The sequence below is a fragment of the Acinonyx jubatus genome, chromosome C1, assembly GCF_027475565.1.
Source record: "Acinonyx jubatus isolate Ajub_Pintada_27869175 chromosome C1, VMU_Ajub_asm_v1.0, whole genome shotgun sequence".
Classification (NCBI taxonomy): Eukaryota; Metazoa; Chordata; class Mammalia; order Carnivora; family Felidae; genus Acinonyx; species Acinonyx jubatus.
Window position 1 is genome coordinate 215,231,264 of NC_069381.1, and position 24,921 is coordinate 215,256,184.

A 24,921-nucleotide genomic window follows, 5' to 3' on the forward strand; every position below is an offset into this window, starting at 1 on the left:
TTTAAGCCACTGAGCTCGTGGTGATGAATTCTAGTAACAATTCTAACCAGTACAAATAGCTGTGCTTTCTGTGTCCTAGAGATCGAAGAAATACAAAGATCTCGTGTTTTTTTTTTCCAAGTATTTTTTAGCTTTACGTTTCACAATTTGGTCTGTGACTTAGTTCTTTTTTTATGTGGGGCAAGAGAAGGATCTTGTTTCCCCTCCCCCCGCCATCCCTCCAGAGTGAAGGGGGAAGTGCTCCCTTCTGTTTCCTGGGACTGTGGATGAAGAGTTAGTATCGGTTCTGTACTCAGTGGTAGAATCTGCCAGGGAAGCTACCTAGCTCTGGAAGGTTGTGTTTTGTTTTTGTGGTAACATTTTAAGGATGAATACACTTTCTCTAGTAGATAGAGTAATTGGTGTCTTTCTTAAGGTTGTCCACATTTTCAGGTTTAGTGGTATAATGTTGTTCTTAATATCTTGTCTTATAAAGTTCTGTGGAGTCTCCTTGAACTCCTATTAGTGAAAGTGTGTTTTCTTTTTTTCTTGATCAGGCTAGCTAGAAGATTATCGATTTTATCAGTCTCTGCAAAGAACCAGCTTTTGGGTTTATTGATTTTCCTCTACCATTTTTTGTTTTCTGATCCTATCTTTATTACCTTCCTTCAGCTTGTTTTCAGCTTAATTTGGCTTTTTTTCCCCCAGTTCTTCAGGTGGAGGCTTAGACAGATAGTAGGATATTTCCATTTCCCTACCCAGCCTTCCTTTTACAGTTGTCCTGTCTCCTTTATGTACTCTGTGACCAGCCTTCCATATCCTGTTTTCTTTTATCTGTTTCCCAGCGTAGTCACCACTCCTTCCTTAGGTCTGAATTTCCATCTGTTACTTTTCCTTCTGCCTGAAGAACATCCTGGATGTTCTGGATTTGTCTGTAGTACAGCCCCCCGGTGACGAGTTCATTATTGTAGAGATCTCATTCTGCTGCCTCCTGACTTGTATTCTTTCTTATAAGTAGTCAGTGCTCATTCTTTGTTCCGCTTTATGGGTGCATTTTAGTCTCTGGTTGCTTTTAAGACCGTCTCTTTATCACGTTTTTAGCAGTCTGTCTGTGATGTTCTTTGATGTGATTATTGACCTTACCTGGGCTTACTGAGCTTTCTAGATCTGTAGCTTTGGTTTTTGTCAAACTCACAAATAATTTGACCAACATTTCTTTAAATATTTTTTCTATAACTCCTGCCTGGGACCCCAATGGTCTATATTAATATCTCTTACATATATATTACCTCCACACGTAAATTAGCCTCCATCGGGTCCCAGGGTGCTCACTTCTTTAGCAGCTGACTTAGTGTTTGTCTGCAGCTCCCGCGTGGCTCCCGACCCCATGTCACCGCCAAGTACCCGCCCACCTCCCCGGCTTGGCCCCACAGCGGGCTCGTGGCAGTCCTGGCTGCGGCTCTGTGCCCAGTCCGCCCTCCTCGTGGACACTGCGTCTTTGTCTTCCCCGCCCCCACCTGCCCTCAGATCCCAGGGAGACAGCCTGGACGGAAATGGCTCTGCCACCCGCCAGCTGTGGGGCTATGGCCAGGACAGTTTCTTACTGCACGGGCCTCAGTTTCTTCTCTGAAGGGGTGATGATGTGCCTGTCCCACCGCAGTGGTGGAGACAGGGTGAGCGAATACGTGTATGATCCCAGGTGACCGTGTGCGGTGCGTGCTCCGCGTGTCGGTGTGCTTAGGTTGTGGTTGTCATCCCGATTTTGAGGGTGTACCTAACGGCACATCCCCCAAGCCTCCCCTGAACAGTCCAGCCCACAGCAGCCTTCCCTGAGATGAGCCGGCTTCACGCGCGCTGCGTCTCACGGTCCGACCGCGGATGTGTCTTCAGGTACTTCCGCGTTGGCCTGAGCACACTGGGCGCCATCCAAGGCGTGAGGCAGATCCCGCCCTGGGCCACTGTTCGCGCGGCCCTCCGGCTCACAGTGGCTTTTATGTATTTGAAGGGCTGTGAAAAAGCCAACAAAACAGCATATGCAACAGAGACCTGTGTCCCAAAGCCTGAAGCGTACTTACCGTCTGGCTTTTTACAGGAGTTTGCCGACCCCAGTCTACAAGCTCATCTTGGCAAGGACGCTGTTTTTGCTGACTTTTAAGTTTGAAATTTACATAATTTCCAGTGTGTTGTAAATATTGACATTTAAAGATAAAAGTATTTTATTGCTCTTTAAAATGTTTCCAGTAGAATCTAAATAGCATGGATACGCCCACCATCATGCATTTTTGTAGAAATATGAATAAGCTCTAGTTCAGTGGTTGGAAAATGCTCATTGCTGCCTTTTCTCCTCTCACTCATATTTTTCTTCCACTCGTCCTATAGGATTGCATCCTAATGTGAACATTTTTTCTGCCAAGTACTTTGTCACCTTGTCCTACTACTCTGTAAATACATGCGCGCGCACACACACACATCTATATGTATGTGTATAAGTTATTTAAAAAGTTTTTCTAACCGGAAGACTCTTCGGTCTTAAGCATTTTGTTCTGAACGGTTGTTAGTCATTGTTTTTACCAACCCCTGGTTCCTGCTTTTCCTCCTCGGTGCTGGCTGCCCCTCCTGTCTCTTCTCCCAGACCCCTCTAGGTGTGGGGGCCCCTAAGGCTTTGTCCCGTCCTTGGACCTTCATAGCTCATGAAATGTGAGTGCTTCCGTATACTGAACGGCTCCCACCCTGCCCTCATCCAGCCCCGACCTCCCCCACACTCCAGAATCGTCTGCTGGCGATCAACGCCTCTGTTTGAATGTTGACAGGAAATCTCATATCGACGTGTCCGATGTTGAACTTGGTGCGGTGATGCCCCTTGCAGCCTTTTGATCTTCCCGATGGCAACTCTGCCCTTTGCGTTGCGGGGTCAGAGACCTTAGCTCTTCTTTAGCTCCTCTCTTCACCACTCCCCACCCTCATCTGTCAGCAGATCCTGGTGGTGTTCCCATCGGAATATTTCCAAGGTCCTAACCAGCATGATCTCTCACCAGGGTTATTGTAACAGGTCGCCTCCACAGGGCCTGCAGCCTAGCCCTCCTCTGCTCAGACCCCTCTCCGGGCTCCCCGCCTGGCTCTGCATAAAAGCCAGCACTCTTACTGTGGTCTCTTTGGCCTCCGCTCCTCCTCTCCCCTGCCTCGCCTCTGGCTGCTGGAGTGCTCTCTGAACATACCCGCTGTTTTCATGGGCCTCACCCGGCTCCCCCGCCTGGAGTGTTCTTCACCCCGATGGCCTCCGTTTTCAGGCCTTTGCTCTCTCCGACCACCCTGTGTAAAATTTCAACTCCTGCTCCCTTGGCTCCTTCACCTTCTTCTGCCAGAATGTGCGCTTGTACTGGTGGGAAGGTCTCTTGCTGATGTGTCACCAGGGCCCAGAACAAGGTCTGGCACATCATGAGCTCTCATCAGATATTTGCTGAATGAATGCCTTTAAACAGGATGTCATAAGCTTTGATGGTTATTAAACATAAAACAGCGTTTCATCTGAAATGGATCTGAGAATGATGGAGTTACCGTTAGCATTTTTCTCTGATTTGGTTGATGAATTTGTAAATGACTGTCCCTTTATGCTACAGAGAAAGAGTGCCAGTTTTCTTCCTTCATTTTGTTTTTATAGATGTAGACACTGAAGACTGCCTGATGAGAGAGGCATGGGAGGTGTTTTGTCACAGCTGTGACATTCCATCCTTGGACTTCAGAATCCTGTATTTTCTTGATCTTTCTGCTGACTGTTAGATCAGGTTCCTCCCTCCATTTCGCTGAAAGCAGAGAATTGGAACCCGTCTGACTTGGAAAAGACTTTCTGAACACAGACATCAGAGCCCCTTAGCATCACGGTTTCTGAGGCGTTCATAAAAGCCACTTTCCCAAGACCTGTCAGCTGACCATTAATCATACCTGTCTTCACTTGGAAGCATCTTGTTTTATCTGAGATTCTCAGGAAGAGTTGAGAACTTTGAGATATTGGTTTTGTTGTACCCTTACCAATGTAAAAACTTAATGCTTTGTACTTCCTCAAAAGCTGGAAGCTGCAGGTTTAGCTCATTCAATGAATAAGAAATATCTCTCCGATGCTTTAGTAGGCAGAACCAGTTCTGATTGTCAGCTCAGTCAGCAGTCAGACTCACTTTCTCTTGGGAGAAGTGTTACTTATTTCTAGGATGTGCCATCCGCCGCCTCACTTCCGAGTTTAATTGCTGGCAGTTAGGTGAGGCTTGGACCCAGTCACCTGGGCAGAAGAAGGTGCCATATGCCTGTGGCTTATTGATTCCCTGTTTGCTTGCTTCTCACAGTGATCATGTGTTCTTTTACAGTCCTCTAGGGATTGAATTCACTAAATGAAACTTTTTAAATTTTTTGTTTTTATTTATTTTTGAGAGAGAGAGACAGAGGGTGAGCAGGAGAGGGGCAGAGAGAGAGGGAGACACAGAATCCCAAGCAGGCTCCAGGCTCTGAGCTGTCAGCACAGAGCCCGAAGTGGGGCTCGAAGTCACGAACCGTGAGATCATGACCTGAGCTGAAGTTGGATACCCAACTGACTGAGCCACCCAGGTGCCCCAAAGCCTCTAAGTGAAATTTTAATCCTTGCTGCCATCAGACTCCACAAGATGTCTGAATTCAAGACATTCCAATATGAACTGGGATGTCTTCTTTATAACACCATACTTTGCCCTTAACAGAACTGGGTGTCAGATGGGGAAAGCACAATCCTGCCACGTGCCTCCATTTCCTGTGACCTTTGTCCACTGGGATGTTTGTGCCTTGGGGCAGTGCATCATGGTAAGAAGAGAGCTGAGAAGTCAACCTTCTGCTTCTAGTGGGAACAGCTATGAGAAGGGAGAGGGAAGGAGTGGCCGGTGGGAGTCTGACCTCGTGAGACTGTCAGGCAGCTTTCTTTTAGGGAATGCACCCGGACACTGGCCCCTAGAAGTGGGTTCTCCTGGAGCTGTTTGTGCCCACATACCCCTCGGCCAGTCTCCTCCCAGGAATACCCCTAACCCGGCTGAAAGTCAGTGGCATACGGTTCCTCTCCTTGTAACCCTGAGGGGCGGGGATAGGCCGGCCCAGTGAGCTGGATGCCAGGAACTTTCCTGCTGCGTTTCACTGTTGTACTCGAACTGTTGTCCCAGTTATCTGAGAAGCAGGAGGTTTTCAGTCGCGGCAGCCTAACACAGTGACGCAGTGGGCCGTCCCAGACTTGGATGTGGCACACGCTGGGTTACGGACGCTGTACACAAACACCGTGCCTGCTGGTCCAGAGCTGCGCGGCCTTTCTCAGTCTCCACCCTGCAAGGCGCCAGCTTGGGAGCCGGACCCGCGAGGTGGGTCAGCAAGAAGTCTTCACTGGGGCCTTCGCTGAGAAAATCACAGGAAATAAGAGGTGCTCTTAAGTGTGTTTCCTCTCCGTACAGTCTGCTTGCTCCCCAGCTGCTTTTTAAGTAGGACATGGCGTTTCTAGGCAAATTCAATAAATAAATAGAGTGGCTCGGGTCCCAAAGCTGTGTATGTCCTTAGACGAGACAAGGAGTGCTGCCTCAGCAGCAGATCATTCTCCTGACACAGACAAAAATTAGAACTCTCCGCTTCCTGTGTGTCTTCAACCAGTTCAGAGATGATAAATTGTAGTAATTATTAAATGAGAGCTTGGCTAGGACAGAGGAGTATGGTAAAATCAAACCCGCATTAGACCAAATCACAGTTTCTTTGGAACTGGTTGGCAGCCTTGTTGAAACTATATAATCGTGAAGTGGAAGGCCAACTAGATAAAAACCACAGTGTGGCAGGACGCGGTGGCTGGAGCACAGCCTGGAGGAGCGAGAACAGACGAGAGCAGACGCGGCGCTGCACCGGGAGCTGGGGCGACAGCACGCACAGCGCCCGCCGCACCGCGTGCAGAGCCCAGCGCCAGATCCCCCTGCCGCGGCGGGCGCCCGGTGACACAGGAGCCTCGCAGCTGCAGAGCCTCTGGTGGGCATGGCTGTACTCTCATGACTTCATACCTGCGATGCCCCTTGTTTGCAGAGTGCTTGTATCTGGAGGGAAAATTTTTCCCCCAAAACAGTCTTTTCTAAAGACTCTCGGTGCTGTCAGTCACTGATCCAGGGGTGCCAGGGAGGGCTAGAAATAGCCGTATCAGATGAGTGGGGAAGGGTAGAATAATCTAGGCCGTATGATGGTCGAGGCTAGCAGTGAGGAAGAACATGCTGCCTCGTTCCCGTGAGTGAGTGGGCTGCAAAGTACATGAAACCATAAGATCGCTGTGAGAAAGTAGGGAAATCAGATGTTTCTGTCATCTGGGTTGGGAAAGATCTTTGTAAGCACAGGACCAAAGACAAACCACAGAAAGACGGGCTTCAGGGTGAGAAGTAGTTGAACCACAAAATCAGTGATAAACCAGCAGACTAAGAAACACTAAAAATACAAAACGCAGAGGTTGATCTTCCTAAGAGCTTTTCTATATTGGTAGTTAAAAGATGAATACTTCGGTGATAAAAGGACAGTTAAAGAACATCAGTCATTCGGTTCTTGCTTTAAAAATGACCCATAATATGAAATAAATTTCAGCCTCACTGCTTTTCAGATGAATGTAAAACAGAAATACGGTCTTTCTCCTCTGTCACACTGGCAAAGAATGAAAACATTGGGGTCTGTAAATGTTGACACAGTCTCGGAAAATTGTTGTAGTGATGATCTGTTTGACACTAACAACTCTGTGTTAAATATTTATTTTATGTAAGCAGCTGAGGGAAGCAATAATATGTAGTATTGTTGATTTGTTCACAGTGATAAATATTTAGGGGAAAGTTGAACTTTCATATTAAAGATGGTGTTAATTTTGCCAGATTGTGAAGTTCAGAGTAACTGAAAACCCCGGTGCATTTCCGGCTTGGAGCGCAGGCGTGAGCGCCCTCTGCTGGCAGCAGCACGAGTAGTGCCCACAATTCACCCGCAGGCCAGGCTCGCCTGGGGTGGGTGGACTCTTAGCAGAAGCAGAGGCGGCTGGCACAGTTGCAACTGTGCTGTGGGGTCTGTGACCTGGTGCCACCCTGCCTCCACACGTCCTCCTGTATGCCCACCGGTGCCCTCCAGCCCCGTTCCAGGGGGCACGCTCTGTTCAGAAGGCTGCACCGAGCACTCAGCCAGTCGCCTCGCAAGTGTTGACTGTGCACGCTCGCTGGGGCAGGGGCTTGTGTGGTTCACTGCCTGTCCCCAGGGCCTGGAGCACCCCTCGGACCTGACACTCTCATGGGGCAGCCAGCCGCAAAGAGATGACCTTGCAGCTTACCCAGGATGGTTACCTGTCATGAGATGTGTTTGAAGGGGGCACACCGGTGCTGTGATGCGGAGTGGGACGGGGCCGAGGTGAGAACAGGGCTACCCGGGCCGGCTCTGGGCGACTGAGGGATGCCAGCGCCTCCCCTGAGCGCACATGGCCGGCGAGGAGACGGACAGCAGGCAGGGTCGCGGGGAGCCGATTTAAGTTCATCATCAGGGCAGGGGCAGGATTTGGTGACGTGAGGAAGGAATCTTGCAGTCTTGTTTTTTAACTCTTAATTCTCTGTTTTTGCCGTATCCTAACATAGTGTTTGCTTTCTGTTAACTTTTTTTTTTTTAATTTAAAGGATTTTTTGTTTTGTTTTGTGTTTTTGATAGATGAGGGTTACTACCAGGGTGGAAAATTTCAGTTTGAAACTGAAGTTCCTGATGCGTACAACATGGTGGTGAGTAGCCTGCGTTTGAGCCGTTGTTTCCCCTTCGCGTGGCTGGGTGGCCGTCCCGGGGCCCAGCACACCCCCACTGCATTGGGTCCCCCCAGTCCTGGGACTGAGTACAAAATGGCCAATATTTCTGGTTGGTGTTACTCGTCAGCAGGATTTAGAGCCTTAGGAGGGAGATTCATTTCTCAACAAGTACTTGGGACTACTGTGTGCCAGGCAGCCTGCACTGGGACCTCCGCTCTGCCTAGGCTGGCACCTTCCCTGGGAGCTGCCTGTATGGTTCATGTAAATCCTATCTGTTACATTCTAGCACTGAAGAGGAAGGCATTTTATTTAAAACCGTAGTTCTGTTTACGGTATGGCACCAAAACCCTCGAAGTGTAGAAAACATGTACTTAAGAATTTCAGAAAAGAAGAATGCCTTATAGGTTTAAACCATAATTTATACCCATAGCTACATGTTAATCTCTCAAAGACCCACCCTAGGTAATATTCACACCAAATACTGTCACATTCTATCTTTATCAGTTAGGAAGGTGAGACAAAGTAGAAAGTTACCATAGCGTGAGAAAAGCAGCGAATAGCAGACAACAGAGCTATTGAGCAGGGACAGGAAACTAATTTACGTGAATTCAGAGAAGGAAAGGAGAGGGTCATTTTGGGAAGTGGTCGGGCCATTTGAGCTTTAAGGAGGAACAGGATTGGACTTGTCCTGACTTGGGTTGGCCCATAACCAGGGGAGGGTGGTGTTGAGGTGACATCGAACTTTCTGGAACTGTGTTGACAGGTACAGAAATGAGAATTAGCAGCCTGCGTGCGGTGGATTGACCAAGTCGACCTGAAGGAAGAATCAGGGTTGGGGAGTAGTGGGGAGGAATGAGAAACTCAGATTTGAGGGTTGTTGAGCATTTTCACTTTGGCCTGAGAAACTAGTGACAGTTGGGAACATCTTCACAACTTTGTATTTATATATATGTGTGTAAACATCCCCCTGATGCTTCCTAGCCCTCTCTAGGCTTATCAAATAGGAAAGAAAAATCCACTGGTAAAATTAAGCCCCTTGTTAACCTGAGGCTGCGGATACTGGGGACACCACGTGTCCAGTCACTTTACCTGCAGTGACTCCGTGTTGTCTGACAAGTGGGATTAGGCTCCCCAGCCCTGGGCCCTGGGCCCTGGCCCCACCAATGGGGTGCAGTTCAGGGGCTGTCACACTTTTTTGTGTGAAGCCAAACCTTTACCTTTACGGGGCTACGACATTAAAATTTCTTTCTGAACGTAGCTTATGAGGATGGGGTAGAGTTGGCAGTAAGGGAAAAAATATATTTTGAAGCAAAGACAGGAAAATAGGCATTTCAGGTCTTTGTCCACGCATCCATCCAGCTACCTACTGACTTTGCATATTTCCCTAATCACAGACCGAGGAGTCTGGCTCCACAGAACCCCGTACTCCCTCAGGTGAGATGTGGCTGGAAAGGTTTGGTTTCAGCACAGATGTTTACAATTCCAGGGGCTATTTTGATGTTTTCTGGAAACAGCCAGGCATACGGTACTTAAGATTCCAGACTTTTCAATTATCTGGACGTACTCTAAGGATTCCTCATCCAAAGAATGTTAAATTAAAGGATGGTAAGTTTGTGACAGTCTTTTTGGAGAGGCAGTGAGTGTTTGGGGAGGGGGGTGGCTTGGGGAGGGCCTTAGCATGAGCTGGTAGACTTTTCCAACAAGCCTTGCAGGATCTGAGACCCGCTGTCGCGGGTACGTGAGGCACCACTGAGTAGCGGAGTGTCGGAAGAGGGCGGAGCATGAGAAGATGCCAAGGAAGGAACCGAGTTTTGTTGAGAGCTTTCATGTGCCAGGTGCCCCTGCTCACTTGTGTCCCTCCCCGGGAGTTCCCTGGGGGACGTTAATACGCTCATGTTCATGCGTCAGGAAGCTAGGGCCCAGAGGGCTACAGTTGGGAACTTCCCTCGTTAGCTTTGCCAGAATAAACCATCAGGTGCTGAAGTGGATTCCTGCCCAGGGCTGCCTGGCTACCTAGCGTGTGCCCTTCTCGCCAAACCGGGTGGCCACTCTGTAGTGAGAAAATGTTTGTCATGTTGTCCTGTCCCTGTGTGACTTCTTCCAGAAACGGAGAGAATGGGACACGGCATAAACAAGATAGAAAACCACTGGGCCTTGAGGATGTGTTTTTTTATGTTAATTAGTGATTTATGATGATTTTACATTTTTATATTTAGTTTCTATCTCCTTTGGGAAATTTCTGAATGATCGGCTGGTTTCATTTCATCAGGAATGAAACCAGTGTCCTCAAGCAAGGGGCACGGAGGGGCCAGCCTGTCCGGGTGGACCCAGGCCCTGCCACTGTTAGGACCTCTCCCCCACCACAGGCCCCTTTGCCTGTCCCACTGCCTCGTCCAGGCTGAGATGGTACAGTGGTCCCTGGGGCAGGGGGTGGGGAGGTGACACCGTCCCCGGGAACCCGAGCGTGGCTGATACAGAGGTACTTGTGTTTACTCTTTTTGTATTAATCTTCGCTTACCTAACTCCTCGGTGTCCCTTTCGGCCACACTGGCGGCTCCCCGAAGCGGGGTCTGGAGCACCTTTCTTTCGCTGTATTTCCAGTGCCCGCCACATGGTGCGCACTTTCCCGCGGGGTGCGCTCCGCCCATACGAACCTGCGTGCAGGAGATGAAACCAGCATATGAAAATGCGTAGGTTACGGGCATTTGGGGCAGAGATTGTGAGAGTAAACAGCAGGGACCCGTGCTTCATCTGCATGAGGAGACGGCCAGCCTGGGAGGGCCCCGTGGAGCCGCCTCGCTCATTTGTTCTTATGCTTTTATGTTCTTTGTAAGGACTTTGCTAACACCCCTAACACGGCACTCCTAACGCGGTAACTTTTTTTTATTTTACCATCATAACAAGATTAACGTACGTTTTCATGTCAATTAACATAATTACATCATCATTAGAACACTTCACTATACGCGTCATGGTTTTAAGTCAGTCCTTTATTGTTGGTCGCTAGTTGACCAGTTGTTGACAGTACGAACCAGACTTTCTGTAGATAGTAAATATTTCAGGCTTTGTGAACCATTTTTGGTCTCTACCACGCATTCTTTTTTTCCGTCACAAACTATGTGGGGTTTTTTTAAACGATCTTTTAAAAACGTAGAAACCATACTCAGATCCCATGCAGAGACAGGCCCGCCTGCACTCGGCTCACCAGGCTGCGGTTCGCTGCCCCCCTGGCGTGAGCAGCTCTGTCGTGCGTCCCAGACAGCACTTGCCGTACGTCTGCCCCTGCCCATGGCCTAAGCCGGTAGGCGTAGAATTAAGACCGTGGAGTAACGGATACCGGGTTTGAAGCTCTTCGTCAACACTATTAAATCCGCCCCCCCAGAGGTCATGCCGGCAGCCTCCTCACCGTCACTGCCTGGAAATTCCCTTTTTCCTCACAAAGATGGAATGTTTTGATTATTTTGATCTTTGCCATTTTGGGAGGAAATAAACGGTATCTAATTGTCATTTGAGTTTTTGTTTCTCAAATAAGTAGGGTGCTAAATATCTTTTCCTATTTATGAGCTTTTTATGTTCTTTATGAACTGTAATTATGTCCTTAGCCCCTTTTTCCATTGGGATGTTTGTTTTTCTTACAAGAGTTCTTAGCTAGAATTTATATGAAACTTTTTTCCCCAGTTTTGTTGGTTGTACTGTAAGGATTTTTGTTTTTCCTTTGTGTTTTGATGTTGTTCTGTAAAAGTTTGAGGTTTTTGTGCTTCACCACTGTCCTCAAATGTACTTTTGTTTTACAAGTTTTTCTTGTTATGAAATGCTTAAAACAGGCCTTCAGACTCACCAAGGTAACTCGTCAGCTTTTTCTTCCAGTGCTCAAAAAAAAATGTTTTTAGCGTTTATTTTTGAGGGACAGAGCGAGCAAGTGCGCGCACGCGCGTGTGCGAATGGGGGCGGGACAGAGAGAGAGGGAGACGCAGAGTCCGAAGCAGGCTCCAGGCTCCTAGCTGTCACCCCAGAGCCCGATGCGGGGCTCGAACCCAGAGACCGTGAGATCGTGACTTGAGCTGAAGTTGGACGCTCAACTGACTGAGCCACCCAGGCGCCCCTCTTCCAGCACTCTTCTAAAGTTCTGTGTCATTTGTGTTTAATGCATCTGGAATACGAGTCTTAAGTGGGGATCCGACTGGGGTTTTCCAGATAGTTTGCCAGATGGATTCTGATAGAAGAATCCCTTTTTCCCCCACTGGTTTGCACTGCAATAGCGGTCACATGTCAAACTCAGCCTGTGACCGGGGGCGGGGGCGGGGGGGGCAATGCCGGGTAGCAGGTGGAGCTGGGTATTTCTTGTCTGTCTTGCCTTAGGGGGGTCAAGGCAGCAATTTGTGTTTGGAAAGCGTGTGTCAGAATCCGGGTCTGGGGTTCTGATTTGCTCTCTGTTATGGGGACCGAGGCTTAGAGGACGACCATCGACGGGGACAGGGGAGGTGTCTGTCTGTGCTGGCATCTAACTGTGGAGGGTGTAAAGGGACAAAGGGGGGGGGGCAGTTGCAGTCAGATACTTGGAGATCTAGTGAACACTAGGCGAGGTGACAAGAGTGTCGGGGACTCTCTAGACGGGAGGGAGAGCGGGCCTTCGGGTTCCCTCAGATTCATACAGCCCGGAGTGCCAGCCTGCCCCCGCCCCCGCCTGCAGGCCTCGCCGGAAACGCACAGCCACGGCATAGTTTCTGTCAAAGGCCTTCCAGTTTACCTGCAGGAAAGCAAATTAGAGCATATTAAGTTGGTTGAAACTCACTCTGAACCTAATCCTGTAATCTTTGGACACCTACATTTGCAGACCTGGATTAAGCCCTTGGGGAGTTTCTTGGTGTGATGATTTTTCGTGTCAGTAGAAAGATTTAGGAGGGTGCTGGAAAGTATGTCTGTTTTGTACAGACAAGACGGTGGAACTCTTCAAGGACTGGAAAAACGCAGGAGAGCCTTTGGGTGGTGAAATACTTTGTAGGTTAGTAACAGATAAACATCTGATTACGGAGACTTTACCAAAGAATAGCATCATAACCGCACGTGATACACTGGGAAGACGAAGACGTCGCCCCCTGTGACAAAGGGCTCCCACTTGAGTATCTGTGAGATGATGTGTCTGTGAGACTTGGCGAGGTGACCCTTGCATGCCTGACCAGCTCCGTCCCCGGGGGACCTGTCTCACGCACGGGAGCGGACACACGCGCTGGTCGAGCCCAGCCTGTGGGACGGGTGGGAGGCAGCCTGTCAATGCCCAGTCACGGGAACTGGCTCGTGAAATGCAAGTATCTGTGCCACGGCAGGCGAGGAACCCCAAAACCATCTGAAATGGTGAGAGATGCACGTGAAAAAGTAGAGCGCACAAGCCCCTGTGCCTCTAAAGAAAAACGGATGTGCCGGAACACAGCTCTTAGAAGAGAGGCTCGAGGTGCAGATCAGATGTGAATGCAGATTATTTCTGGGTGGGATCATCACATATCACAAAAGGAAAGATCTTGCCCTGTGTTTTTGTAGCTTTATTCCTCAAACAAGTCCAGAGTGCTTTTATCATGGAGTCACTTTAAAAGAACGGCTTTCTGCAAACATGCCTCCTCATAAGCGAAGTCCGTGTGCCTCATTCCCACATACTCGTTTTCATTCTCTCTCCCTCCCGTGAGTCTAAAGCAGACTAAGACGTGGGTGTGGGACAGTGTACGTGCAGTAGCATCTTCAGAAACACCTGCACGGGGACCTAGCTACCACCGGAAGGAGCGGTGACCGCAGCCACAGCTCGGCAGCTTAGCACGCAGGGCCCCCGTGTGAACTGGGCCGGTGGCACAGCGTGGGCTCGTCCGCAGCTCCTGCAGGGGGGGGCGAGAGGGGGCCGAGGCCCAGCCACCAGCACCACGCGCCCGTGGGCCCCGGGACTTGTAGAAGGGTTGTGTTAGGGGTGCGGGCAGGCTTTGTCAGGGAGACTGGCACGGGTGGATGCGGCGTGAAGACCACTCCCACGCGGGTGACACGAGCCGGTGTCCAGAGCTGAAGACTGGTTGGCCGTGCAAACAGTGGAATGAGGGCTAGATGGGGTCTGTGGCAGCAGGCATGATTTGGAGAGCCCGTGATCTCTTCCTTTCTCTCTGTGTTGCAGCCTCCCAAAGTGAAATGCCTGACCAGGATCTGGCACCCCAACATCACAGAGACGGGCGACATATGTCTAAGGTGGGTTTCTCTTCTTTCCCGTCTTCTGTGTTTGTGAGCACTGGACGTTCGGACATGTTGTCTCCGCTGAGAGAAGATTTTGAGGCTGGGCTAAGATCAGGGAGGTTTGGGAAACCGCCCTCAGGGCTTTGGGTTGCACTCTCCTGACCGGAGGGCCCCCCACCCCCAGCCTGCCTCTGCCTCCAGCCCCACGTCCTCCTGGGCCCTCTGGCGGCCAAGACCGCTGCCGGTCCCGGTGCAGCCTGTCGCCTGTCCGGGATGCTCCCTCTGGGGCTCCTTGCCCTTTCTTCCCCTTCTGAGGTAGCGACAGGCTGCAGTCCCTCCGTGTGGCTGATTTGAGCCAAGAAGGCAACATGTGGTTAGTAAAATCCAGGGGAGGGGAAGGAGTGTAGATGTCCAGTTTAAGAAGACCTGGCCATTTGTACTTAAGATGCCCTCTCTTTACCGAAACAGTCTTGATGTGCATGAGCAGGACGACGTCCCAGAACTTCGTGCCACTTGTGGCCTGTGTGTGCCCCTCCCTCCCAGTGGGGGATGATCAGGGATCCGCGATTCCCCACCTCTTAAGGCTCATGTAGAGACCTGGAAGGCGTGTGGTTTGTTGTTTGTAAATAAGTTTAGCACTTGGGCTTTGTCTTGGTGCGTCCTGCCAGTCTCTAGCGGGGGGGGGGGGGGGCGGTGTCGGTGTCGGTGCAGGGCCTCTGGTGCCAGACCGCCTCACGACAGCGCGGTGTGACTTCGGCAGGTTATGTAACCGTCAGCCGCGGCCTGCAGAGGGGGCGTTAGCATTTCCTCTGCTTCCCTCCTGCGATTCAGTCCCCCTTCTCCCTCAACGGTCAGCACCGGCTCCCAGGTCAGCTCGCATGTGGTGACCCCATTCTTGCATATCAGCCCCCTTTTTTATAGACAGTTAGAAACGCATTTTACAAGAGGCTCCCTTTTTCAAATCTGTCCTTTGAGTATCAACACTTCTAAAATCTGACTTCTCCAGCGTTAGGTTGTACATGGTACCCACTCCAGCCTTGTCCCCCGAGGCCCTTGCAGGGGCTCGCTCTCCGGGGGCTCCGCGCACTCCTTCTCTGTCCTGTCCCTTCCTCGGTAGCAATTAAGGCCGGAGCGGGAATTCCTCTCGTCACTTTTGCCGTCTTCTGAGAAATCACATTCTAGCAAAGTATCAGGAGAGCTCGGCAGATGGCCGCCAGCAACAAACTCCAGAAACCTCAGAGGAAAATCATTGATAGATTTGGCCTCATTCAAATTAAGAACACAGAACACAGAAGTGAGAGGCAAAAGGTCAGCTGTGTTACATCCTTCGTATGGACGTGGTCTTTACCACTCGGTACGAGAAAGGTGGACACAGCCACGAGGGAAAACGAGCACCAGCTACAAGCAGTGACTCGTACGAGAGTCGCAGGTGGGTGGGTGGGAAGGCTCTGAGGGGTGTTTAGTCTCCGTGGTAACCAGCGAGGCGCCTGGAAACGACGAGGCGCCACTCACCACTCCTCAGACTGTCTGGTACGAAAGCAGATATCCGGTGGGATGTGAGGGAGGGGGAGAGAGCAGGCTGTCACATCACCATCACGGGAGGGCAGTTCTATCTGGGTACTTTTGTTGGTCCTTCAGATCTGAGGTCTCCATTTAACTTATATTTACCCTTGGACTCGTCAGCTGCACTTGTAGGGATTTATTTGTGGGAAGTAAGGTACCAGATTTAAGTATAAAGACCTCATCTAGTGAAAAACTAGACCTCGTCCAGCGGTCTAGTGGCTTAGTCCACAGCTGACTTGTGGCGTCTCCTGAATAAAGAGAAAGACAAGCCTGGCGCCCACGCCCTCCTGGTCCATAGTGAGTGCCGGGCACCAGTTACCTGGATCCCTCACTCAGCACCACTGACTGGTGCCTGCTGCCCTGGGGGCCTTGTCTGGTACACAGCGGTCCTTCCCTGTCTCTGTGAGTCTTGCTCTGCTCCCACCGGCGGCCCTGCCCTCCTCCTGGCTCAGGGTCAGAGGTGAGAGGTGCCGTGTCTGTGGGATTAGAGGGCCCCGGGCCTGGATTCCGGTGGTTGCACTCGAGACTTTTTGTCCTGGGGTCCAAGCTTCCAGCGTAGTCCCTGAGGCACCGTCTGCTCCCTTGGCTGCTGCCCTCGCTGATGGGCTGTCACCTGAGCTCCTGCAGGATTGCCACCTGCCGAGGCTGGGCTAGAACTTCCAGTGATCCTGTGCTCCCTCCACAGTGTCACTCTGCCCAGACCCGTGGCTTGCGACCATGGGCGCCGCCTGCCCGATTATGGGCACTCCCCACTCCCGCCCCTGTCACTGCCCTTGCTGGGCGCACCTGGCCTCCGGGTTTAGAGCCCTCCTGCTCTGGCTGTGCTGTTGGCGGGGAAGCTCGAGGGTTCTGACTGGTCAGCCAGTTCAGCCGGCTTCCTTCCTTTCCTCCGCCTGTCAGCTGGTGGTGGTGGTCCTTGCTTTATGGGGCTTGCCGGCTGGTGGGAGACAGGCGTTAAACAGGTAAACAAGTATATGATAAGGTCCATAAAAGAAGGATGAGAACAGCCAGGAAGGATTCTTCTCCCTGCCTCAGTGAAGAAATCTGTCACTGGATCGTATAAACACCAGGACCTGGCAGATGGTTTCCAGAAAGTTACTCAGATCTGTACAGGTTTCATGTCAGGCACAGGCCTCTGCAGGGCAGAGCCTTCTTTTTAAGGCTCAGAGTAAGTGGTAGTGGTCAATTTAAGGTTTTGTTTATTCCAACAAATCTTGGGCAATTAAGATTACAGCATATTTATATTTTCTCCTGATTGTAATTGATTTATCTGAACTTGAACACACTCCGATTCAAAAATTCTGTTCACAGTAACAGTTAAGACCCAGACAGCCAGATACTGAGAGCCTGACACCGACATGTGACCTTAAGAAATGTTAGGTACGGATCAGAGCAATGGTGCGATACAACTCAGCAATGCCAAACTAGGTTTTCCCCAGAAAGGAACTTGGCAACGAATTGTAGTTTTTCAAAGTATGGAAAAATCATTTATGTGAGAGTATCGAATGGCGTTTATAGCTGGTGGAACCGTGATGAAAAGGACCCTGAGGTCCAGCTTGAGAGATAGGGCCTCACGGTACCTCCAGAGCCGTGTGCCCCTTCTCTGAACATGGTCCTCCCACCCACTGCCGAGGACCATCTGGAGGTTTGGGTTAATCCACCTTTATCCTTCATTTTCTCCTTTTGAGCTTTTTAAAGACAAAAACAAACAGGGTATGAAAACGTGTGCTGGGAGCTGTCGTCAGGGTCAACCCGCAGCCCCCAGCGAGCTGCCCGGGTGCGGAGGACCATCATTGCCCATGCCCTTGGGCGTGTTGCTGCTGCGCGCTGTGCCTTCTCTCCTCCATCCGACGGAGAGGTGGCCGTGCCTCCCTTGTGGGTCGCGGAGGCATTAAGTGAGGTCAGGGTCGTTGTGACGCACGCGTAGGAGGCCCTGACCGCTGGGTTGACAGGTGCGCATGGTGTCTTAATTTAAGCTCCTGCGTGCGTCCAGGATTCGAACCCTGCGTGGACAGGCAGCGAAGATGGCATGAGAGTTGGACTTGTGGGTGGACGGCCTCACAGGTGGGGAAGGCCCTCGGCAGCGAGACGGAGGCTGCGAGGCCACGGGGGAGACGTGGGGCACGGGCAGGGCGTGGCGGCAGCGTCCGGCACATCGGCGGCTCACGCGACTGGAGGCTGCCCTCGCTGACCACCGCGCCCTTCTGCGTTTCAGTTTACTGAGAGAACATTCGATCGACGGCACCGGCTGGGCTCCCACAAGGACGTTAAAGGTAGAGTGCAGTGCTCTTGACCGCGGGCCTGGAGGCCCCTCCCTCCGGGAACCGGTCTCCTTGCCGTCCTGTCCACAGCCTACTCCCTCCTCACCCCCTGCCCGCCTGCCCGCCAGGGGTGATCGGCCCAGCATCTGCCCCGGCCGGTTCCTCTGCCCCCAGTTCTCTCCGGGGCAGTGGGGCGTTCCCGTTTTCTCCGCTCACCTCTCCCCTGCACCATTTGTGCCTCAGCTCATTCACTGTTCTTCTCTTCCTCTGTCCCCAGTCTTGTGAAGTGCCTCACTCTCAGAGGAGAGGGGAGGAGAGCAGCCGGGCGGGTAGAGGGGAAGGAGGGAAAAGGACGGATGTGGCCTCTGTTCCAAGTTACAGGGAGCTCGCTGGGACAGGCGGTGGGCCCTGAGGGAGGGGAACGGGGAGCTTGCTTCGGTGTAGACTTGAGTTGGTTCTGGTGGTGAGCGTTATGGGCACCCCGTGAGACCACCGGCTGTGGCTTCACCTCGAGGCCGTTCTGCCGTGGCATCCGCAGGACGCCTGCACCTTACTTGCCGCCTGATCTTTTCGTCAGCAGCAGTCAGAACTACCGGCCGGCGTTCGCTCCGTAGTGCACCTGACTCCTGCCGTCGTTTCTGATGGGATACGAAACACGCAGCCGGAGCCCTTGCCCTGGCGCTGGGTTCCCAGCCTGCGCGTCCCTCAGCCCGAGGCTCGGTCATCTGGACCAGGCCCGTTTTCCTTGGTGACCGTGTCCTGCTCTGACACTGACAGTCATACCAGCTCAACCTGAAAGGGTCGTGGGCGTCCCATCAGCGTGCTTGGGACGCTCTGAGACTGGCGGGCACGTTGCACTGTGCCGTCTTCCTCCCTGTCCCCTCCCCTTCTCTTCCCATGTCTCAAGAGCAGTGTTTTCCCACACGTGTTAACTTTGGCTCAGTCATGCACGGCTTACAAAAGCTGTCCTAACTAAAGCGACTTGTAAGTCCAAGTCTGTGCCAAATCCACAAAAGATAAGCATGGCTGGCAAGCGAGATGCTGCGTGGGATGCTGTCCCTTGGGTCACAAGGGTGACCCTGGGCAGGCCCGGGCCACGTGTGTGCAGGGCCCTCTCCCCACCATCCTTCACACACGAACTCTCTGGGCCCTGCCTGTGGAAAGAGCTGCTGTGGATGAACTGACCTCATTCGTTGTATGCCTACTTACTGGTTCATCTCATCGAGACCATCCTCACCCCCGTCCCCTGCTCTTAGTGGAGGACACTGAGGCCCAGAGAGGCGTGCGTGGGCCACAGTGGACCACAGGTGACTGACTGCACTGGCTCTGGGGCCCTGTCTAATGCTGTGCGTGACCACACCTGGAGGGGGCAGCACCAAGTAGGCCCTTTGGGGGAGGGGCCCAGGGAAGGAGTTTGGGGCCCTGTACCGGAGTCGGAGGCTGGAGGACACCGCGCACTTCCACAGGCCCGACCGCGGATCCTCCCGAGGTGTGGTCTGAGTATCGACTGGGGCTGAGAATCAGCCTGAAAAAAGACAAGGCTGGAGCTGACGGCAAGGAAGGCTGAAAGGGAATCTGTGGTTGAGTCACAGATGGCCAGTCACTCCAGAGCGAACATAGTGGTTTTCCATTTTGTTTTAATGGACATTTCTGATCTTTGAATGTTAGGAAACGTTACTAGCCTTCCTTGATTTTTGAAATAATTAGAGCAAAATTGTTAGGAGGCCCGTGGGACCACGGGTAATGAGCTTACCTGCAGTCCCCAAGAGGCCACAGATGCAGAAACAACAAATTTTATTGTAAAGACGACTCTCCAGAAGTCTGGACTACATGAGAGGGTGGCGAGGACGAGGTGGTGTCGGTGGGTTTCTCCTGAGCAGATGCACCTGTCTTGGGCTGGGCCTCACCCGAGGGCACTTCACATGGTCCTTGATTCTGTGCTTCCTGCCCATACTGCTCACCTCCACGTTCCCAGAGCCTGTTGTCACACTGAAGAGAAGTTGTCGTCTTTTTTTTTTCTAAGTTTCCATCTTGGGAAAAACGGAGCACGCGGAGGATAAATTCTGACATGGTGCAATCCCGATCTCTTTGTCGCGTGTTTGAAAGACTTAGTGCACGAGAGCCTGAAACTTGTTTTCTTCTTTCTTTCTCATTCCAGGATGTTGTTTGGGGATTAAACTCTTTGTTTACTGTAAGTACATTGACCAGAATCCTGAGTTTTTCTTGATTACCCTGCCTCCTGGTTTTGAACATCCAGTTAAGGATCACACAGAGGGATTGAAAACACAGTGCCCTGAGCAACATGCTGACCCCCTCGTTTCTGTCATATTCTTACTAGTTAGAGGAACAGTGACATGGGAACTGAGGGGGCTTTGGGGTAGCACATGGGGAAGGGGGGGACCCTGGGAGCCCTGCTGGAGTGGCTGTCTCGGCCCTCGGGCCAGGGCGGGGGCTGGTGCCATTCTGCTTTGTGTGGGCGGCCGTTCCTACGGGGGCACCTGGCCCAGCCCCACTTCATGTGTGTCCTCACCGGCAACCCTCTTCCCTCCCACGTGTCCTGGTTTGGGTGAAGGCGTATGTGGTCACACGACTTCTAGACTTTTCACAAACCTAGATCCGTAGAGTTGTTGTCTCCTCAGTGACCAGCTGCCCAAGTTTACTATCCTCAGAAAACAGCATGTCACAGGCAGGGGCTGGAGGGCAGGCAGGGGGCATGGGGAGAAGCTAAAAGCTCGTATTTGAACTTTTTATATAATATTCTTTTGAGTTTTTACATTTTGGTCATAAAAGAGCTTTCTTTAAAAGAAATAAGCTTCAGGGGCGCTTGGGTGGCTCAGTCAGTTGAGCGTCCGACTTTGGCTCAAGTCACGGTCTCACGGTTCCTGGGTTCAAACCCCGTGTTGGGCTCTGTGCTGGCAGCTCAGAACCTGGAACCTGCTTCAGATTCTGTGTCTCCCTCTCTCTGCCCCTCCCCTGCTTGGGCTCTGTCTCTCGCTCTCAAAAGTAAACATTAAAAAGAATTTTTTTAAAGAGATAAGCTTCAGAGATCTGTCTCTGCGGAGGGGAAAAAAAGCTGTGATACTTTTAAACTCAACGTCCATGAAAATGAGCCCATCCTGGTCAGCCCACAGAACGGCGGGGTGTTGGAGGGGCAGCTTCCTGGTGCCACGGCAGGAGTGTGACGCAGCGTCCGGGATCACGGTGCTCTGCTCTTGCCTTCAGCAAGAATAAAAAGCCACGGAGCCTCGAAATTAGGCCCTCAAGCTCCCGCCTCCCTTTGCCTTCTCCTGTGATGTCCCCGGTAACCACCTGCGGCACCAGCCACAAACCCCGCAGCTTCTGGCTTCGGGCCCCCCCTTAACCTAACCCTGAGAAGGCAGCGCTCAGGGGCACCGAGCCTCTGTCATTTGCTTGTGATTGTGGTTTGGCTTTTCCATTGCCGTGTATGGTTTACTTCTGAGCCGTGAGGGCTGCGGCGTGAGGGAAAATCCACCCAGCTGCTCGTGCTGCCGCTGCTTTGATTTAGCTCTTAATCTAGTGCAGCCCCCCGTCTCCAGTGCTCCAGGCCTCCCCAATTCTGAGGAGCCAACCAGAGTTGCCGATGAAGCCCGATGGTTATTCCAGCCAATGTACTCGTTTTAGGTCAGATACATGGTAAGGAAGACAGAGAATTTTGTGTGTTTCGTGGTCTTTATATGCATCAGGTATCTCGTGTGTGTGCGTTGTATTTTTGCCAGTGTCTGGGACTTACCGTTGATCTCTTACAGAGCATAGAGGCCTCTGTGTTTTCCTTGCAATATTTGTGACATATTGGTCATACCCTGTTATTTATTCCTAAGTCAGAAATACAGTCCCCAAACTTAACATTTCTCCTGAAGAGAAGTACAGGCGTCTTTACAGTGGCCACGATGGCTCTGGAAAGCAGTGACTTCTCTGAAGGACAAATGTCACTACCTTGGTTTTTAAGAAGAGGTATCGGGCAATATAAAGATAAGGCACAGCCTCTGATTTGAAATCTTCGAGGAGAGAGGAGTAGCCATTCCAGAGTTTTCTTTTTTAAGATTTTATTTTTTTTAAGTAATGTCTCCGCCCAACCTGGGGCTCTGATCTCACAACCCCAAGATCAAGAGTCACGTGCTCCACTGACTGAGCCCCCCCAGAAACCCCCCAGGATTTTCTGAGGCAGAAAGGTCTGGGGGGATGGGCCTCCTGGCACTGTGGCGCTCACTTAGGCTCCACACGCCATTCCTGCTGGGTATGAGTGCTGTGCTGTGAAGGAGGGTTAATGGATAAAGAGAAGATCCAGTTAAGGTCAGCCTGGAAGGAAGCCACAGACTTGCAGCGGCAGAGATGTTCATCACAAAGTAAAGCAAGAAATGAGTTTTTGAAGACAAAAGAGTGGGATTTTTATTCGGAAATGCTAACGAGAGTGGCTCTGTATCAAAAGTAGCATTAGAACTTAATGCGGTCACCATCCTCCATTTTCACCAAACTTTGGACAGTTGTATGTAAACATCCCCAGTCCTTCAGTCAGCCGTTCGCCCACATTTTGAAGAAGACACGCACACGTTCGGCACGCTTCCATCCCGAGAGCCGTGAGCCGTGATGGAGTTTCTCTAGCTTGTCCCGTGGCTGATTAGCTTCCCGTCTCCTGGTTCATAAAGTGAACACACGTGACAGCGGAAGAACAGGTTCTTGCCATTGTTTACTTTGAGTTTTTCTCTCTTTAAGGATCTTTTGAATTTTGATGATCCGCTGAATATTGAGGCTGCAGAACATCACCTGCGGGACAAGGTAAGCTCGCGGCAGCGCCCTGGGTTGGTGGCTTTCTGTCTCTCGAGCAGATAAACACGAGGCTGAGAATGGTGGGTCTGGCCTGCAATTTAAAGCCATTGACAAGCAGTTGGTAAGTAATGTCTGACCCAAGGTCAGACAGAATGGTTTTTATTAGATGTGGTTTCCGAGTAGAATTCAATCCACGGGATTTAAAGCCAGTAACTGTCAGTTTTCCTGACGAACCGTGTGGGGCCCAGCGATCACCATCACCCTGCCCGCCCTCCCGTTGCACTTAGGCTCACACGCTCGCTTTGCGGTTTGGTTTTGCTCCAGCATAATTGGATCCTGTTTATTACTCTTAATCTTCAATTCCTTTTTTTTTTTTTTAACTTTTTTCCTCCAAGTCTGTGAATAAACCATCACTCACTCATTTTAGGAACTAATGGTCCATAAAATGGCTCTACTGTACTTTTTTCAACCATTTCATTGTGGGCACTCAGGTTTTTCCCATGCTTTTTCCCCCCAACTATGACAGTGATGCAATAAATATCCCTTGTACGCACATCCTTAAAAGTACACGAACAGAGTGTAGGAGCAGGAGTCAGGGTGACGGCCCTGTGACTGAGACGGGGCTGTGAGAGACTGATCGGCTTTAGTTGGGGCCAAGCCAACTAGCCAGTAAGGCCTAAGCAGACGCAGCTGCAGGGCTAACTTGGTTTAGTCGTAGAGCCTCGAGTTGCATTTTCTGAACCAGATTCCTCCCTGGTGAACCCTCCGCACCCCAGAAGTTAGCCACCCAGCGCTGTTACCGACACCCAGCCTGAACATGTGAGGTTCTAAATGCTGCGCTTAAGAGCGGGTGCTTCTGTGTATGTGAGGCCTGCTGCGTGTGTGTGCTGTTACCTACAACCTCGGGCAGAGGGGCGAAGAGAGGTGCTGCCTCAGCAGGGCCCCAAAGGGGGGCAGGAGTGCCCGCGAGAGCCGCGCCCCCCAGCACGGATCTGACACAGGCTCACGAGACCATGTGACGGGCACAGCAGGGGCCAGTGAGGTGTGCAGTGGGACCGCGGGGCCAGTGGGAGCTTCCAGTCAGGCAGAGGAGGCTGGGAGCAGCAGAGGCCTTCAGGAGGAGCTGGGGTGCGCAGGCCCCGGGCAGGGGTACCCCCCGGCTGCTCTCACGGCTTGTGCTGCTTGGCAAAGCCTTGGTTTGTCCGCTGCACTGACGAGCCCTTGCGGGTGTGCCCCGGGCCCCATTCACATTGTCATTCCACTTGTCACTGTCCCTGACAAGGGCTTCCCCACTCAACACTGTGTCTTATAGAAACCTAGTCAGGGGGAGAAAGGGCTGATAAAGGGAATACTTCCAGGGCCACGTGGAGAAAGCCCTGTTACCCGTGGCCTATCCGTTTATTTCTCTTGGAAGGTTGCTTTCCATTCTTCTGATGAAATAAGGGGAAAACTTGCGTTTATAAGCTGTCAGCCCCAGTGAGCTGGACCTAAAGTCCTCCAACAGTGATGCCTCCACGTGAATTCTAGGAAGTGCCCCAGCCCCACCCACGTCCTCATGCCGAGTCATGAGGACAGTGACTAAACTTTTCTCGTTACTTTATTTTGTGGCAATTGTTCCTCTAAAGTTTGATGGTGGCCACTTCAGTGCCAGGTGAGGGGCTAATAACACTCAAGGATCTGTTGATGAACAATCACTGTCCCCAGGGAGTGCACATGCTAGTGAGCAGAGGGGGTGGGCGTTGGTGGGGCGGGAGGCGGGGATGGGTTCCCTGTCGTATGTAGGGTGCTCAGAGAAAGCCTTTCTGATAAGATGAGTAGAGATCAGGTGTGAACCAAATGGATATCAGGGAAGAGCATTCTGGAGTGTTGACAGCAGCGCAAAGGCCCTGAGGCAGGAGTGTGCTGGGGTGTTCGGAGAAGACTTAGAGCAGAGTTGCAGGACAGCCGTGACATAGAGAGCAGCAGCAACCTTGAGTGGCCTTTCCGGACTCTGTCCCACACACTTCTCAAAGACCGTTCACTCTCCTGTTAATCTCCAGGAGGGAGGGACTCTTGTTATCCCTGATTTGCTGCTGGGGAAGTAGAGCCACCAAGGGGGTAAGAGACTTGCCGGGAAGGGGCAGAGCCCAAGATGTGAACCCAGGCACGTGGGCCTTGCTCAGTGGGCCCTCAGGCAGGGGCGGAGGTGGGATGCACGAGGGCCTCCTAGAGGCCGTGGGCTCCGCTTCGTCCAGGGTGAGGGGAGAGCACAGGGGCTAAGAGAGCAGAGGCAGTTTGGTGTCGAGGGCCAGACGGGGTGGGGGTGCCCGTGGAGTCTTCACATCCTGCGAGCTTTGGTTGCGGCC

At 51.6% G+C, this 24,921-nt stretch overlaps 1 protein-coding gene across 7 annotated transcripts in view; it reads left to right on the forward strand.

The window, feature by feature from the left end:
• The window catches only part of UBE2F (ubiquitin conjugating enzyme E2 F (putative)), a 53,252-nt gene that overhangs the window by 26,568 nt on the left and 1,763 nt on the right, over window positions 1-24,921 (forward strand). For 4 of the 7 annotated variants that reach the window (XM_027046425.2, XM_027046432.2, XM_027046444.2 and 1 more), the window contains 5 exons: window positions 7,675-7,742; window positions 13,912-13,982; window positions 17,746-17,803; window positions 19,950-19,982; window positions 22,523-22,585. In XM_027046425.2, the coding sequence (XP_026902226.1) occupies window positions 7,675-7,742; window positions 13,912-13,982; window positions 17,746-17,803; window positions 19,950-19,982; window positions 22,523-22,585 (293 nt within the window). The other 3 variants (XR_003416238.2, XM_053216019.1, XM_053216020.1) reach the window with 3 other exon arrangements.